Source organism: Diadema antillarum, unplaced genomic scaffold (assembly GCF_040938485.1).
Source record: "Diadema antillarum isolate AM-2024a unplaced genomic scaffold, OU_Dant_1.0 scf00000156, whole genome shotgun sequence".
NCBI classification, from domain to species: domain Eukaryota; kingdom Metazoa; phylum Echinodermata; class Echinoidea; order Diadematoida; family Diadematidae; genus Diadema; species Diadema antillarum.
This window is the reverse complement of record NW_027271045.1, coordinates 687,569-702,783: the sequence shown is the minus strand read 5'-3', so window position 1 is coordinate 702,783 and position 15,215 is coordinate 687,569. Positions and strand designations below refer to the sequence as shown.

Genomic DNA, 15,215 nt, shown 5'->3' with positions numbered 1-15,215 from the left:
TTTTCTAGAGTCAGTGACAAATTAAGTAAAGTCACATGACAAAATCAATTTACTTCTTAAAATTTGCTCACATTTCAGTTACATTCTCAGCTATGAAGACTGCTTTTACAAAAAACAAAACACAAACACAAACACAAAAAAACAAGCCAGACCTCAAGTATATGATTGATACACAGATGGAAGAATCTGCTGTAAGACTTTTACATTAATACCAGAAAACATAGTTCATCACACAACATAGAAACTTTTCACAACTTTTGGTTTGTTTTTTTTTTAACTTGAAAAAATGAAAGATAAACATGAATGTGCAACACAAAAGCTTCACAAGAGAATGCTTTGCTGAAAAAAAATACATGAAATGTCAATGCAAGATGTTGTAAAGCATGTGAGATTTTCATTGGTCTGTAGTTTCCAGAGGATATTACACATCTGTCCTGCCACAAAAACGAACACGTCCCAGACGATAATTCATCCATGAAGTATGAAGAAAACACTATGAAGCAGGTAATATACACAGCTTGTCATTGCAGGTGCTTCTTGGTGTATCAATGGAACTGATATCTCTTTATCTGTAAATTTTGAACCACGGTTTAATTGAAGCCACGGGTAATGTTGGTAACACAGAATCACACTGAAATACTCGCTACCCCTTTGCAACTTTACAATCAATAAAGACTGGATATTGTCGACTATGTGGTTTTAATACCACTCTCAATTCACTGAAAGATTCATGTCAAGGCATACCTTAAATATACATTTTACAAATGTAAACTAATGCTTTCACGGCAATCATTGGGGAGACAGAGAGAGTACAATAAATGAAGCGGAAAGAGAGGTACTGGCCCCATTGCAGTCATCATTCCGTTTTGGCTGGAGTTTGAGTTGGGGCGTTGGGCTTGGTTGGCGACGTCACAGCGGGGGCAGGGGCCGTGGCGGTGGCAGCAGCCATTGCGTAGGAAGAGCCAAAGCCCAGTCCAAAGCTGCGCTGGGTGTGGGTCTTGATGCGGGCCGTCTGGTAGTCCTGGTCGAGCTGCTGGATGAACTTTTCCTGAGTGGCCTTCTGCTCCTCATTCTCTTCGGCTGTGAGATTCGAGACAGATTCATGTCAGACAAGTCAAAATAAAAATGGCTTAAAAATATTTTAAGTTCATTGTTGTGTCTCTCTTTCACCATTTTTGTTACAATTTATTGCTGTTCTTGTTGCTTGTTATATGTAATATTATTTTACATCTTTGATTTCATGGAAGGTCTATTGTAGGAGTATAACTGGTATGTTATTTTTTTCATCATGTTTACTAGTCCTGCAGCATGTGCGAACTTGCTGCTGCAACAGAGACCAGTTACCCTTTACAATAGTATGTGCTGGAAAAGCCCTAGCTACTGTGAGCTATTTGAAATGCTAGTTGAACTGTCATTGACATGACCATCCACAAAATTCTAAACATGCAAATTGCAAAAAGTAATTGTGCAAAATGTCCACTTTTACAGAGTACAGCACCTCTCTTTCAAGCATGTTGAGAAACATTTCTTAAATTGAAGCCAGATCAAAACAACTTTGAAAGAACAGATGAATCTTTCGCACTAGTAATGTTGCTGTTTTGAGAAAAAGAGAGTACAGGGGAAACTCGGTATAACAAACACTGCTATAACGAGATATCGGTTATTACGAGGAAATTTTCCCGGTCCCAAATTTCCTTCCACACAAGTCTATGTAAAATGTTACTCTTATAGCGAGATCGGCTATAACGAAATAACTGCTGTAACGAGATAAATTTTGTGATTTCCAAACAAAGAAAAACATAGCCAATCAAACCTGTTATAGCGAGGTAAAGCAAAATGTCTTCGGGTAAAGCTTTACTTCGCCTGTGCTATCACGTTCCGAGATAGCCCCGGAGACCCGCCGCTCTGTGGCGGGGTCCTGGCGGCTACCTCGCAGTTTCGTTCAAGTGAGAATCACGAACAACTCCCTATTGCCACATATACGGCAACTTCACAAATAAACCATGGCTAAATTTCTATCATAAACACAGTGACAATAAAAAATGAAATATACACTACCCCATTGCCTTGTTTCTTCTCGCCAATTAATCTGGAAACTGCAAAATTTTCCACATTTTTTAGGAGTAAGCGGCCTGCCCTAGTGGAGAGCTTTGCTGCTATTTTGAACGTGTATATCCATTTGTACGCATCTACGCATGCGTGAACAATGACGTCAACGTTACGGATGCTCAAGGATATGAATAATGCATCATCGCACGGTGCATATAAGGTGAAATGAATATGCATCATGTAGCGAGCGATACAGCTGTCAATGGACCGACTGAATGCATGCTGTGCGCATGTGCAAGTGATTGTGAGTTTTAGTGAGCATCGGTGAGCTGAAGATATTTGCCTTGTAAGACAGCATTTTCTGCATCATAAGCAATGAAATGCATCAAACAGTCGCCGATGTGAATCATTTAGGTTTAATCGACCCATGTAAGTATTCCTAGTAGTTTTTGTTGAAAAATAAAGGAAATACAGCACCGGAACGGCACCCGTTTGGTACAACATTAAAATCTCAATGCCAAAACGGCGTAGCCCCAACACTGTACGTTGTACGTTGGGGCTGCTGGTCGCAGTTAGTTCCGAGATTGTAAAGCTCGATGCGCCAAAAACTGTCTTGTACACACATATTTTCTTCAGTTCACTCTACAGCTAGCACTGCATGTTGTACGTGTATGTGTGTGTGTGCGCGCACTGATACATGCAGAAAATGTGGTGGGACGGCCGTATACATTACATCTTCATGACGTTTAGCAAGTGTGAGGCAATCTGATGCTGTGATTGGTTTTCTACGTAGGGAATTCCCCATCTTCACATACACACGCAGTCATAACGTACATCATGCAGAATGTGTCACACACACACACACAGCATTGTGCAGACCATATTCAAGCTTTCCACACACAACACACACCCATACCATAACCACATACCAATCCACAGACGATCTTCACACAATCGCAAGCTATATAGATTTACAAATTCAAACATCTACAATTAATAAGAAAAACAATCTTGATATCGGATTTCATTGGCGAAAAAACATCTTCTTACCCATAAAGGTGAGTAATTACCTCACACACATTACTAAGTTATCAGTATTGATTGAAAGATGATGGGTAGTCCCACGTGTGCAAATGAATGTCTGTATGTTATGCTTTCTTTTATGCCTACTGATATAACGAGATATCGGCTATAACGAGGAAAACGACTCGGTCCCAACCATCTCGTTATATCGAGTTTCCACTGTACTCTTGATAGTTTGGAAGCAGATAACTGTTTAAAAACAAAGCAGGAGTGCCTTGAGGTCCTCTTACCTCCTGCAGATTCCCCTTTGATTCCCATCAGTCGGCGGAACTTCTCCCTCGTGGCGCTGTCACCGAATGCGGTCTTCTCCCAATTATTGCTGGAGGGCTTGGCACTTTGCTGGAAGAGAAATTTAGAGATTTCAGGTTTTATGTGAGACGCTGGTTGGAGATACAACTGTATCCAATGGAAGCTGCAAGCACCATATTTTGGGTTTGCTCACATCTGAAACCCAACAGACTTGGTCCTAAATGTATAGTTTTAAATACGCAGCGTGGGAAAGATGGGTGACCCGACTGAACAGATCCTCGTACGCTGTCCACTGGGGTACATTCTAAAACTACAACAAGCGCAAGTTTACTACCACAGAATTGCCAGCGAATATGTGCATGACAGCATTCATTCATTGGCAACTGTTCTACTGCAGTTGAGATTCTTCAGCTGAGTGTGTAATCAGATAGAGATCAGTGATAAAAATGTACAAAATTCAATAGTGTGATTCTCAAATATATCTAAGTTGGCCAGCCTTCCTACTACATGGTATCCCCATGCTACCGGGACTTGCTGAAAGCAATCCTCGGATGTCCTTGAGTCACTGACAACTATTGAATGACACAATGATTTTGCCTCTCTTTTGTAAAGAATTATTTATAACTCTGCATAATGAAGTGCCATTCAATCTATTCTGATGCAAGAAGCAGTCTTCAGATGAAGTCTTGTCAAAATATAGAGGTACTGGAGAAAATGACATTAGCCCTTACTACTGTAACATTGCCTTGTAATACAGGGAAGGTTATAAAATAAGGAGAAAGGGCACATACCCAGTGTCTGTGCCTAAGGTGGAATAAAAGTATGCCTCTATGCATATTGGTGTCCATGCGTGTGTGCGTTTGTAAAACATGCACCCTTGAGATATAATTTAAAAAAATATATATATGTATAAACATATATATATATATATATATATATAAATATTTTTTTTTTTTTTTTGTAAATAATAATTATTATTATTGTTATTTTTATTTATTTATTATTTTTTTTTTTTTGGGGGGGGGGGGATACCTCTCTACTAATCGGGATGTACATCAGGGGCGGATCCAGGAATTCCGTAAAGGGGTGGCACAAACAATATTTCTGGTGCTACTTCTCAGTTTCATCTCACATTTAATAACAAATATAGAGCACCGGGCGCACCGGGCACATGCCCCCCTCTGGATCTGCCACTGTACATGTAACAAGCATCTCTTTCGTCTCTTTCTCTCCTCTCCTCTCACTCTCATCTCCCTTTCTCTCAAGGCAGGGAGGAAGAGAGAATCAAAGGCGAAGATAGACACACAGACATACATCGTCAGTCTTCTTTGACCACAGTTGTTTCCTCTTCATCTCCTGCTCGGCGTAGTGGACGGGGTTGACGGCCATGGGGTTGTAGTAGCTGGGAACCACCACGCCCGTCTGCGCCAGCACCTGTCACAGAAAGAAGCATTCCAGATCATCTTGATAAGGAAAGATGGCTTTCCAAAACTCGTCACATCTCAGAAAATGCACTTCTATAACCTGATGTTCAATTTTGTGATTACAACTTTCTTCATCCACTGCTGGTTTTTATAAAGTAGAGTAGAAATTCTTCTTTCATTTGAACCCTATTTTGATTACATACCATCGTTTCTATACTCAGTCGCAGAATTATCTGAAGTGTAGTATAAAATGGTAAATTTGTATCTGATCCTTAAATTGGCCACAAATGAGCAAACACTGCAAAACTACTACTTCTGCCTAAAATTACTGATTTTTTTTTTTTGGTCTGCTTTTTTTTTTTTCTTACTTAGTGTAGATTTAATGAAATGCAGCATTTTGCCTCTTACGAAGTTTCTGTTAGGACTGAAAGTTCAGGGACCTTTTAACTCCAGATTGAATGAATATTACTTCCTTTCAATCTTAAAAAAAAAGAGGAAAAATTATATGCTGTCAAATTCTGAGGTGCCTTTTCAACGTTGACAAGGAGACTTCCACAGTAAGACTCTTGCAGAACTGAGTCGATAATGATGCAAAATTAAACAAACGGAATGAAAAGGTCATCATAATTATTGGACCCAAGATTAGAAAGTGACAAAATTTATCAAATACATTTCACAAATTCATAAAACTACGATCATATCAGAGCAAACTGCAAGACATGACTCCATATTTGCAGTAAAGAATGTGATTCTTCAAGACCTCTACATTACCTGAGCCTGAATAGCAGCTGCTGCCGCTTGAAGGGCTACTTGGGGGTTGACGGTGGATGCTGTGGCTAGGGCCACTGGGTTGGCCGCTGCATTCAAGGCAGCTGCAATCGCTGCGGCTTCTGCGAGACAACAAACAGAAGACGAACACCGACGTTCAAATCTAGGCAGTTGTTTCAACTTATCATAGTAGAAGGAGCAATGTAAGCGGTAATAAAATCATGAATTAGACAATCTTGAAAAAGACGAGATCTTGGAAGAAAAGAGTTACACAATAGACGAACAGAAGAAAATTTAATGAAGAGCTACTGATGAAATACACAACAGGTGATTTAACATGATGCAATACCCCATACGTGTACAAGATAACTTTCTTTTTTTAATTTATTCCTTTCAAAGGGCACTGAGAAAAAAAAAGTAGTCCAGACTAACACCTAGTCATGCACATGTGTCAGGAAGCAGAAGGAAAAGAACATTACAAAATTGTATAAACTGCAGAGTTTCAGAAAATGACACTTGAGGAAGATTTACCACAAGTAGGGGGGGGGGGGACAGATGTGATGGAAGCAACAAGTATAGACTCCAAAGAATTCTTAGGCTAGGGATCATTTGGATACAGTATGGACAACTTGAGGACTAAAATTGAGCCTTAGGAGCTGTTGAAGCCATAATATGTGCGAGCCTTACTTGTACCATCTGTATAGTAGAAATCCTCTATGCAAGGTGTACCCACCTTTCTGTGCTGCTGCTTTCTTTTCCTCTTCCTTCTTCTCGTCTTCATCGATCTTCTTCTTCATCGCCTCCATCTCCTTCTTCTCACGCTCATCTTGCAGCTTCTTGGCGCGCTCCAGACGCCTGGCAAGTTGCTCCTGGGCATTCATCGCAGAGTCGCTGTCCTCTGACGAGTACGACTTCGCACGGGGGTGGCGGGGTGGTGTGAGGGAGTGCGATCGCGACCTCTTTCGGTTGCTCTTCCCCGACCGCTTGTGCCGTGGTGACCGTGATCGGGAGCGACTCCTACGATGACGGCGTGGTGGCGTCCGAGACCTATAGTCCAAGGAAGTATGTGATCTTTATATTCAAATGATGAAGTTTCTGTCCACTCACGACAGGATTTGCTTCATTTGATCAGTCTCTGGTATCTCATGTCAATCATTAATATAACATGATTTCTTCACACGACTTCACAATTTTTACTTGAACATGTCTACATAGTGACACTATGTTGAGAAACATCCTACTAGATTTACCAAGAGGTACCTTATCTATGCTATGGTATTTCTTTTTCTTGTACTGAATTATGCTACAAATGAAATAATCAACTGATTTCTTGAAGTTCACCTTCAAAATGGTATTTGACCTCATCTCCAAAATAACATTTAACTAATATACAACTGTAGTCTCATTACGCAGTGGATCAAACTCAAATTCCAAATTTAAATTCCCAAAAATTATCAGTAACTGACTCTGACTGCAACATAGTTATATTCTTCCAATCACATATGTGTAATAAGTCTTTACAACTGCATCACGGCAAGCTATAAGCCTGCTTCCACAACTGTATTCCTCTGACACTAGCAGTAAAAATATTTCGTAGTAGAGTACCTTGATCTACGTCGTGACCGGGGTGATCTCCTTCTGGTGCGGGAACGAGAGCGCGAGCTTCTTGACCTGTGGGGAGAAAGCCCACGAGACCATTTCCTCACCCTGGACCTTGACCTGCTGCGTCTCCTGCGCTTGTCTCTGGACCGCGAGCGCGACCTCGACTGCGATCTGGAGCGCGACCTGGAACGGGACCTTTTGCGGAACTTCCTCTTCGACCTGTCACTTGACCGCTTGCTGTCCTTGGCGGGTGGTGCCGACCCCCTTTCATCTCTGTTGCTTCCCTCTTCGTCGGATGATGAGCTGGAGCTGGCAGATGCAGGCGATCGGTCCTGTTAGGGAAAGAGGGCGCTTTTTCAGGGGATAAGCCAACAAAGAGTGTTAGCATTGTGGAAAGTGAGGAGTGTCACTCTGTATGATACAGCTACAAACTGATCACAGTTGACCTTCTCGAAGAGGAAACATATACATACTGAGTATACATTTGATAAGAGCAGCTACAGAGGAAGATGAATGATAAAAGCACTTTTTTGTATCTCATAAGAAAATAACACCTCTTCAGAAACTCAGTTACCAACTTTTATTAGGAATTATGTTACTTTGGACCCTCAAGATACTTACTTTGATCCTTTCAAACAATTTGAAATTAAAGCTATTCAAGAATATTAAAATGAATTTGCCAAGTGATTCTGTGTAGCTGCTTTCACAAACTAAACATTATGTTCACTTGTGCAATTTTATGAAAGTTATATTTATGCATCAAGGTAACTGCCATTTAGAATCTCCAACCAATGTCATCTTTATAGAAGGTTTTCACAAATTGTACTTGCAATGAAACTGCATTTTAAGATTTTACAAGCAATTTACTAGGATGGACAGTACGGTACTGCATGTCAAATGTAAAATTTGATGTTGATTCACCTGTTGTCTGTTTAAATTGGTTTGATTTTAGTCCACAGTATGTACAACAGTGTGCAGTATGCCCTTAAAAATACACATAAAACACACATTCACACATGCACACACCAATAAACCAGCCTCCTACACAGTTGTATGCATACATGGAATTTTTGGTAATACAATTTTGTAAATGGCCAAAAAAAACAAACAATATCAACATCTCGGGCACTTTATGCTTTTGTAACATTGTATAGATGCAAAAAAACAACAACAATACTCTGGGATGTGTCTGCACACATCTGATTAGTTGCTCCGTCCTGAACAATGTTCATAATTCAAAGTATCACACAAACTTTGCACAAAGAAAACTGACTGCTTTTCCAGTGTATCATCATTTTCCCTTCCCACTGGACCAATGTTCACACTTAGTCTGAAGAAGTAATACACCGAAATTTCTTACACTCTTTAAAGAAGAGGTATGTAAATACAATCAATTACACCACCAGCACATCACCTCTTACCCGGGCTTCAATAATCAGTCAGGTTTTATAGTTTTGAATGCATACATAGCATATGAATCAGATGGTCATACACGGGTATATCACAGGCAATGCGTTAACATTTCTCATATCATACATATCAATACATGGATAAATCTAATCAGATTGAGGAATAGACAGAGACAAAATATGTCATACCAGACACTGAATTGTACAATGCACTGAAACTCACTCTGTCCTACATCCAGAGTTTAGCAATAATCAACCAGTGGGTTACAGAGACCACACCACAGTTTCCGAAAGGTCATGATATTCACCTTTTGCGCACCAACCTCAAGTTTGACAGAACCGACAGACGGTTCTGCCTCTGTAGTTGTTGGAAGAGGAGGAGTTGTGGATGGTTCGACTTTGCCGTCCGTTTCGCTAGGGGCCAAGGTGATCAGCTCGGCGGCAATGCTCCGACGCTTTTGATCAGGCTGAATGCATAATTGGTTTTGGGTACGGCAAAGCAGGTTACTCACCACTTTCTTGTACTTGCGATTTACACTACAGTTATGTTCTGTTTGGTTGACCCTGAAGTTGTGCTCCTAGGGCTTTTGCAAGCTCATTCTAATAGCTATTAAAGCTGTGGCCTATACAACATGCACATAAACTTAATTTGTCCACCAAAAGTACTTCTCTTGACTGGGCAAGTGGGACAAGAAGATTGTTGCAAATTTTCAAAGATGGAGGCAAAGTATCAACATTATTTGCAACCTCACACTGTCATTTGATATTTTGATGGCCGAATATGTGTTGCTTTTCTTTTTCTTTTTCTTCTTCTTTTTTTTTTTTTGGGGGGGGGGGGGGCAATGATTAAAGTGCAATTCCATACCATGTACATGTTGAGTCAAGTGAATAAGATTAAAATCACAGAAATTCAAAGTTTGTATGTGTATAATGTAAACCTAAAGTGTACTATCAATAGCTGAAAAAGAATAATTGAGCTAAGGTGTCACACATAATATAACAAAAAAAATCAAAATTTAAATGTTTAATCAAATACAAGAAAATTTGGAGGAGCAATGAGGTCATTATCGAAGATCTCTCCCACTGTTTGTACACATTAAAAAAAAAATGTAATTATCATGATCTGGCAAATAATTCAGTAACTACAATGTATGTGTACAATGTCATTGCCCATAAAAGTTATTGTTTGTGTGCTATTACACGACTGCAATAATTCTACTACAAGGATACAACTGTATTTCATTTTATCAATGTGTTTGGTTGATTTTACTGTATTTATTGAGGCCAACTCAAACATGGCATGAAGTTGCACTTAAAATCATCTTGGTGCATGCAATGTACAGCACAGCTTGGAGACTGTATGCAGCTCTGCTGTTGGGAATATCTCGCAATGCATGAAAATGTTTGCAGTCATACTGTGATCTGCATTTTCAAACGTTCATTCTCTCTCCATCGAAAAAGAGTTTAAAAAACTGTAGCTGAGAATGGTCAAAGGGGAGCTTTAACTGTATTAACTTCTGCCCCAGAACAATACATCATGACTTGATTCTGCCCTACTCTGTTCCAGTCAGGAACACCAGCATCTACATCTAAAGTATTATGAAGCATTCCACGTGCGACCTTCCATGTTTTATTATGTAATAAACATAATACCTAAAGTCTGGTACAGTGTGCTTCTTAATGTTGTCAATTTCATGCTTCTGTTTGTTTTTCAGTACCACACTGTTCCAAGTGTTCCGAAAAGTATGCACCCAGGCCAGAATTCACAAAGGCAGTTAAATTACTTTGATCCATGGATTGATGCAAGGTTTGATTGCATAAATATGACACACCATGAACATGCACGCAAACATCAAAGAAAAAAATGAGCATGAGCATGCATACAATGTATGTGAAAATTGTACTTTTCTGCATGCTTTTTGTTTCAGTTTTAATACAATAAAATGTCAGTTAAGCCCGATATTTAAACCATGAAATTTATTTTTTCCCCCTAAAACTGCCTTGTGAATTCAGTCCAAAGTAAATGTGCATGTTCTACCATTCCTACCGAGTCGTCACCTGGAGCAAGCCCCTGCAACATACACTGTACATGGTCACTTACAACAGAAAAACTAAAAACAAGTTATAAACAATGCTGAAAACTCAGTAATGGGTTCATCTACAAGCAGTCAAGAAGCCTCAACCAATACTCTTGATCTCACTGAAATGCCCACACATTCTGTAGACACTGCAATACCTCACATTCCGCAAAGATCTCTTCATCTCCGTTTCTCCGAATCATCCTCTCAATTTCTCTCTACATCGTTGTCACTGGAGACAACAGTGGCAGTGTGTGATAACAAAGCAATGGCCCTGTACCTACTCTGGCTAGCCATACCTGAGAGGGGCTCCTGCTGCGGCTGCTGGAATGGCTTCTGCTTCGCCTCTGTCGCTTCTCGCGGCTCCTCTTCCTCCTGTGCCGCGACCGATCTACACATATATTGTACAATATTGTAAACAATAGGAGGATAAGAACATGAAGTACTGTACTGCAGGAAATGAGATAAGATTCTTTAATAGCTGGCAACCCTCTACATATTCATTGCTGGGATCAATTATTTGGAGAGTATGCACTGTCAATGACCATTAGTTCAATGGTACTTCACAGGATACAACATGGTGTGGTAAAGACTGGACTTTATTGTACAGAGAAAAGAAATACACATAAACACACAGAATGCAGCTTCGACCCATCAAGTGCAAGAGGAATTTGCCGCACAACTTGTTATTGAATTTAAGTCTGCATTCTCTGTATTGTATCATTCATAGGGAAAAGATTGCGAAAAAGCAGACAAAATCATTAATTCCCCATAAAACCGTGAAAGATTTTTATTATAGATTGTGCTAATTAGATACAGACTGGGGAGTTTTAAATCTTCCGGCTGTCTCAAGATGAAATTGTACTTACAGCACCTAATTACAGAAATGTGGTCTGAGGGTCTGGAGGATTTTAGATAAAAGGAGTTCCTAGATCGGATTTTCAGTCATCATCGTACCCTTGCTTTTGCTCCTGGCCTTCCTCCTTTCTTCTCTGGACCTAGACCTGGACCGGGAGGGAGAGTGCTTCCTTTTAGGAGAACGAGATCGTTTCCTCCTCCTCCTTGCTGGCGAAGAACTGCGTGATCTCCTCCTTACAGGGGAGTGGGATTTCCTCCGTGACTTTGTCGGGCTGCGAGACCTGGACCGCCTCTTCTTTCGTGGTGACCTAGATCGTGACCTCTGCTTCCTCCTTGAATGGGGAGACCTGGAACGTGAGCGACGCCGAGGAGACCTGGACCGCGAACGGCGCTTAGGCGATCTCGATCTTGATCTCCGCTTGGGGGACCGTGATGACTTCCGTTTTGGCGACCGCGATTTTGACCTCCGCCTTGGCGACCGCGATCGAGAATGTCTCCCTCGCTTTGGTGAAGGGGAACGAGTACGTTTCCTCTGTTTTGGCGAACGAGACCTTGACTTCTTCCTCTTAGATGGTGAGGGTGTTCGTGATCTGCTGCGTGAATCACGGCTCTTGCTTTTTCTCTCAGTGCAAGCGACCGATCTTCGCCTTTCCTTCTTATTTGGTGAGGGAGATGGTGAGCGAGACTCACTTCTTGATGACGCATGCGGCGATCTTGACGGAGATCGTGATTGCGCATGAGAGTCACTGTGATGCAAGCCATCATGGTCCACATCTGCGTTGTGTCCATTGGGGGAATGAGAGATCGACATGCATTGCTCTTGCTGTTTGACTTTGATTTCCTCATCAGATTCCTGGGCCATCTTGTTTTCTTTCTGGCTTACTGGCAAAGATGCCTCATCAGCAAGCTCTCCTCCATCCATCATACATGTAGATGATGCACAGTAGTTTTCTGCACAACCCTGTGAAAGCAAAGTGCAATATGATAGCATACACTAAAAGTTTAAAATGTACCATATTCACACATGTGGATACAATGCACAAAGGTATAGATTCTCCATAACCCTTATTAGAACGTTCAACTACTAGGTCTATTGACCTGTATCGTAATGTTAGGATCGCCTCTCCGACTACCTACGTTGTAGCGTTGTAGTATACGAGAGTGAATGCCATTCAAATAACACGCAGATGAGGAGTGAAGCAATAAGGACGTTTACAGACCTGATTTCAGCCACAGATTTCGGTGAGTTTTTGACGTAATTAAACAAAAAATCGCATACCGATTATTGAATGATTATCATAGATTATGATAATTCCTTGTATTTTAGTTTTCCACGATTAATAAAGATATTCATGAAGGAGTCGCACAACCACACTGAAAAATGACAACGTCTGCGAAGGAATGGAGGTGCAGCCGCTGTCCCTACAGCGGCTGCGTGTAGCTAGGATCAAGTTTACTGAGACGGAGTGCATGATTAAAAAAGAAAAAAGTGTTATCTCACAACTGACATACAAGGTTCAAGCCACTAAGCACTTGCTAAGGGAAGCCAGTGGCAGTGCAGAAAATTGCTAAACCGCATGCAGCAGCAAAAAAAAAAAACATAAAGTACAAATTTACCTCAAATTTTAGTAATAATTGCTACAATTTTGATGCTCGTTATTCTGCACTAAAAAACATTGACTGAAAATACAATGCATAAATTTCCCCATAGAGATCAGAGGGCGCACGTTCGTTAAAACAATACAATTTGCGTCGGTATCTGTACAGAAGGCGTCTGGTCAAGCTACACTGTGCCTGGCTGTTTATAATATCATGACTAACATGTTAGTGATTTGTAACATGCAACTTGCAAGACAGCAAAGAACAGTTACATTGCATACTAAAACTAAACGAAAATTGAAAGTATCAGAATTCCTTACCGACAGATTTCAAAGGTTTCACACAGTCAGTGAGCTAATCTTCAAGCGGATGATCAGTTTTACGCGGGGTCGGCTAACTAAATATAATAATTACACTTCAAAGATGACCCTTACGCCATTATTGGCACTGCACTACTGTACGCCATCTTTAGAGATCAGGGTATAAGGCGCGCGCACGCGCTACACAGGCTAGCTAGGTACTAGTACGCTCTTTGGATGCGAACGTATTACGGACGATAGCGACACACAGCTACTACTCTATCACTGCACATGTACGCGACGTACGCAGGCACGCACATGTCGTCATGCCTGTATGAAACGCCATTATGGGAAACAATACAAAATTCATTTCACTGTTAACAATACATTTCACTCACCAACATTCATTTTACTTTTTACAAAAATACATTTCACTTTTAAATACAAATTCATTTAACTTTTCACAAAAATGGGGGAAAAAACCTATGATGAGATCGTATTTACGTGTGGAAAAGGCGAGAACCTCTTTGGGAAGAGGTGAAAACCCAGTGCTGCACTACACATGTTATTATTCAGACTGTCTCACCTGTAACTGGCTGTAATTATTCAAAAAGTTATCAGATTTCTATTGATGTACAAAATAATTTCACATGTGCATTTGTGCCGTTGATGATCGATGTTCGACGCCGCCGTCTTGCTTAGTGCTCAATCTGAAGATTCATTTTGAACGTTGACATAGGCCTAATGTTGGCCATATTTTGCTTATTTCATTTAATGAGATGAATTTTCACTTATAATGATAAAGCATGCAAAACAAAAGTCAATCCCGGCCAAGAAATTAGGGAAAAAGTGTACATCAGACCTGTATCATGTGAAAATGTTTAAAACTGTACCATCCTGGAAAGCCGGTTTTATCACTTTTCCACTTAATTTCCACGAATAAAACTAATATGGAATAATTTTAATCTTCAAGTATAATGCTTTATTGATAGATAGATATAAGATTAGTGCCCGCATGCCCAGTCGAGTAATTTTCATCTTTATTTCAGCATTTTTTTGCGCAATTTCTGTTCTCGCATCCTCGTGTCTTGACCACCTACCTTTTATAAGAAGGGATAGGAAAAAGTCTGGTGATTATGCAATGAGATGCAAGTCAGTTGTCTTCCTATCTGCGTGGCAGATCCTGTTTGGCACATGCTTCAATTACTTTTGAGCGGCGGTATCGAACATCTATAGCGCCTATATACGACGGTTGTGACTCGATCCAAGGCTTGAAACTCCTCGGTCTCACTATAATAGGAAACAGGGGCAGGAAGAGAAATCCTAACAGAACCGCTGACGGGTAAACACATACTTCTATTATGTATACGCTATACATTTCGCGAGTCTAAATTTTCGCGAATCGGGAATTCCCGACGATTTCGCGAGTGGTTAAATTCACGATCGTGGTAGCGGTATAGGCCTACACTTGTACATGTATGATGTACCTCGTGTAGATGGAAACTGTTATTACTCGAGCACCTGTCGATTTCTTGTCAAATATCATTCATCCATTCAATCATGCACGTACTTCATTTTTTTTTTTTATAGTCGGCCAGTAATTTTCCTTTCTTGCACAAATCGTCATCATAGACCGATTATTATTTTGCACTATTACAGTTTGTATCATTTGGATACGTACAAATTGAAGGCACTGTTTACCATTGGCAGCTTTGATTTAAGAAATGTTAGAGTTTTCACATTTTGATGCATATGCCTATGTGTAGGTGAGTTGTATCAAACACCCTGCCATTTATA

The 15,215-nt window shown here is 40.4% G+C and overlaps 1 protein-coding gene across 1 annotated transcript; it reads right to left on the bottom strand.

Annotated features, from left to right (window-relative positions):
* Positions 1 to 581: 581 nt before the first annotated feature.
* LOC139722075 (uncharacterized) lies at positions 582 to 13,575 on the bottom strand. Its single transcript, XM_071633397.1, has 10 exons — positions 13,440 to 13,575; positions 11,620 to 12,481; positions 10,962 to 11,053; positions 8,842 to 9,051; positions 7,179 to 7,507; positions 6,307 to 6,620; positions 5,577 to 5,695; positions 4,696 to 4,815; positions 3,363 to 3,471; positions 582 to 1,080 (listed from the first exon to the last, which is right to left on the bottom strand). Exons 2-10 carry the CDS (start codon positions 12,443 to 12,445, stop codon positions 857 to 859), a joined length of 2,343 nt encoding a protein of 780 aa, XP_071489498.1. The 5' UTR covers positions 12,446 to 12,481; positions 13,440 to 13,575; the 3' UTR covers positions 582 to 856.
* Positions 13,576 to 15,215: the final 1,640 nt, after the last annotated feature.

Excerpts from the sequence above, each read along its gene's own strand:
- LOC139722075 (XM_071633397.1), bottom strand. The coding sequence starts at position 12,445 with ATGATGGATGGAGGAGAGCTTGCTGATGAGGCATCTTTGCCAGTAAGC. Across the intron at positions 11,054-11,619 it reads GGCCAGGAGCAAAAGCAAGG|ATCGGTCGCGGCACAGGAGG; the intron begins GTACGATGATGA and ends ATATATGTGTAG. Across the intron at positions 6,621-7,178 it reads CGGTCACGACGTAGATCAAG|GTCTCGGACGCCACCACGCC; the intron begins GTACTCTACTAC and ends CTTGGACTATAG.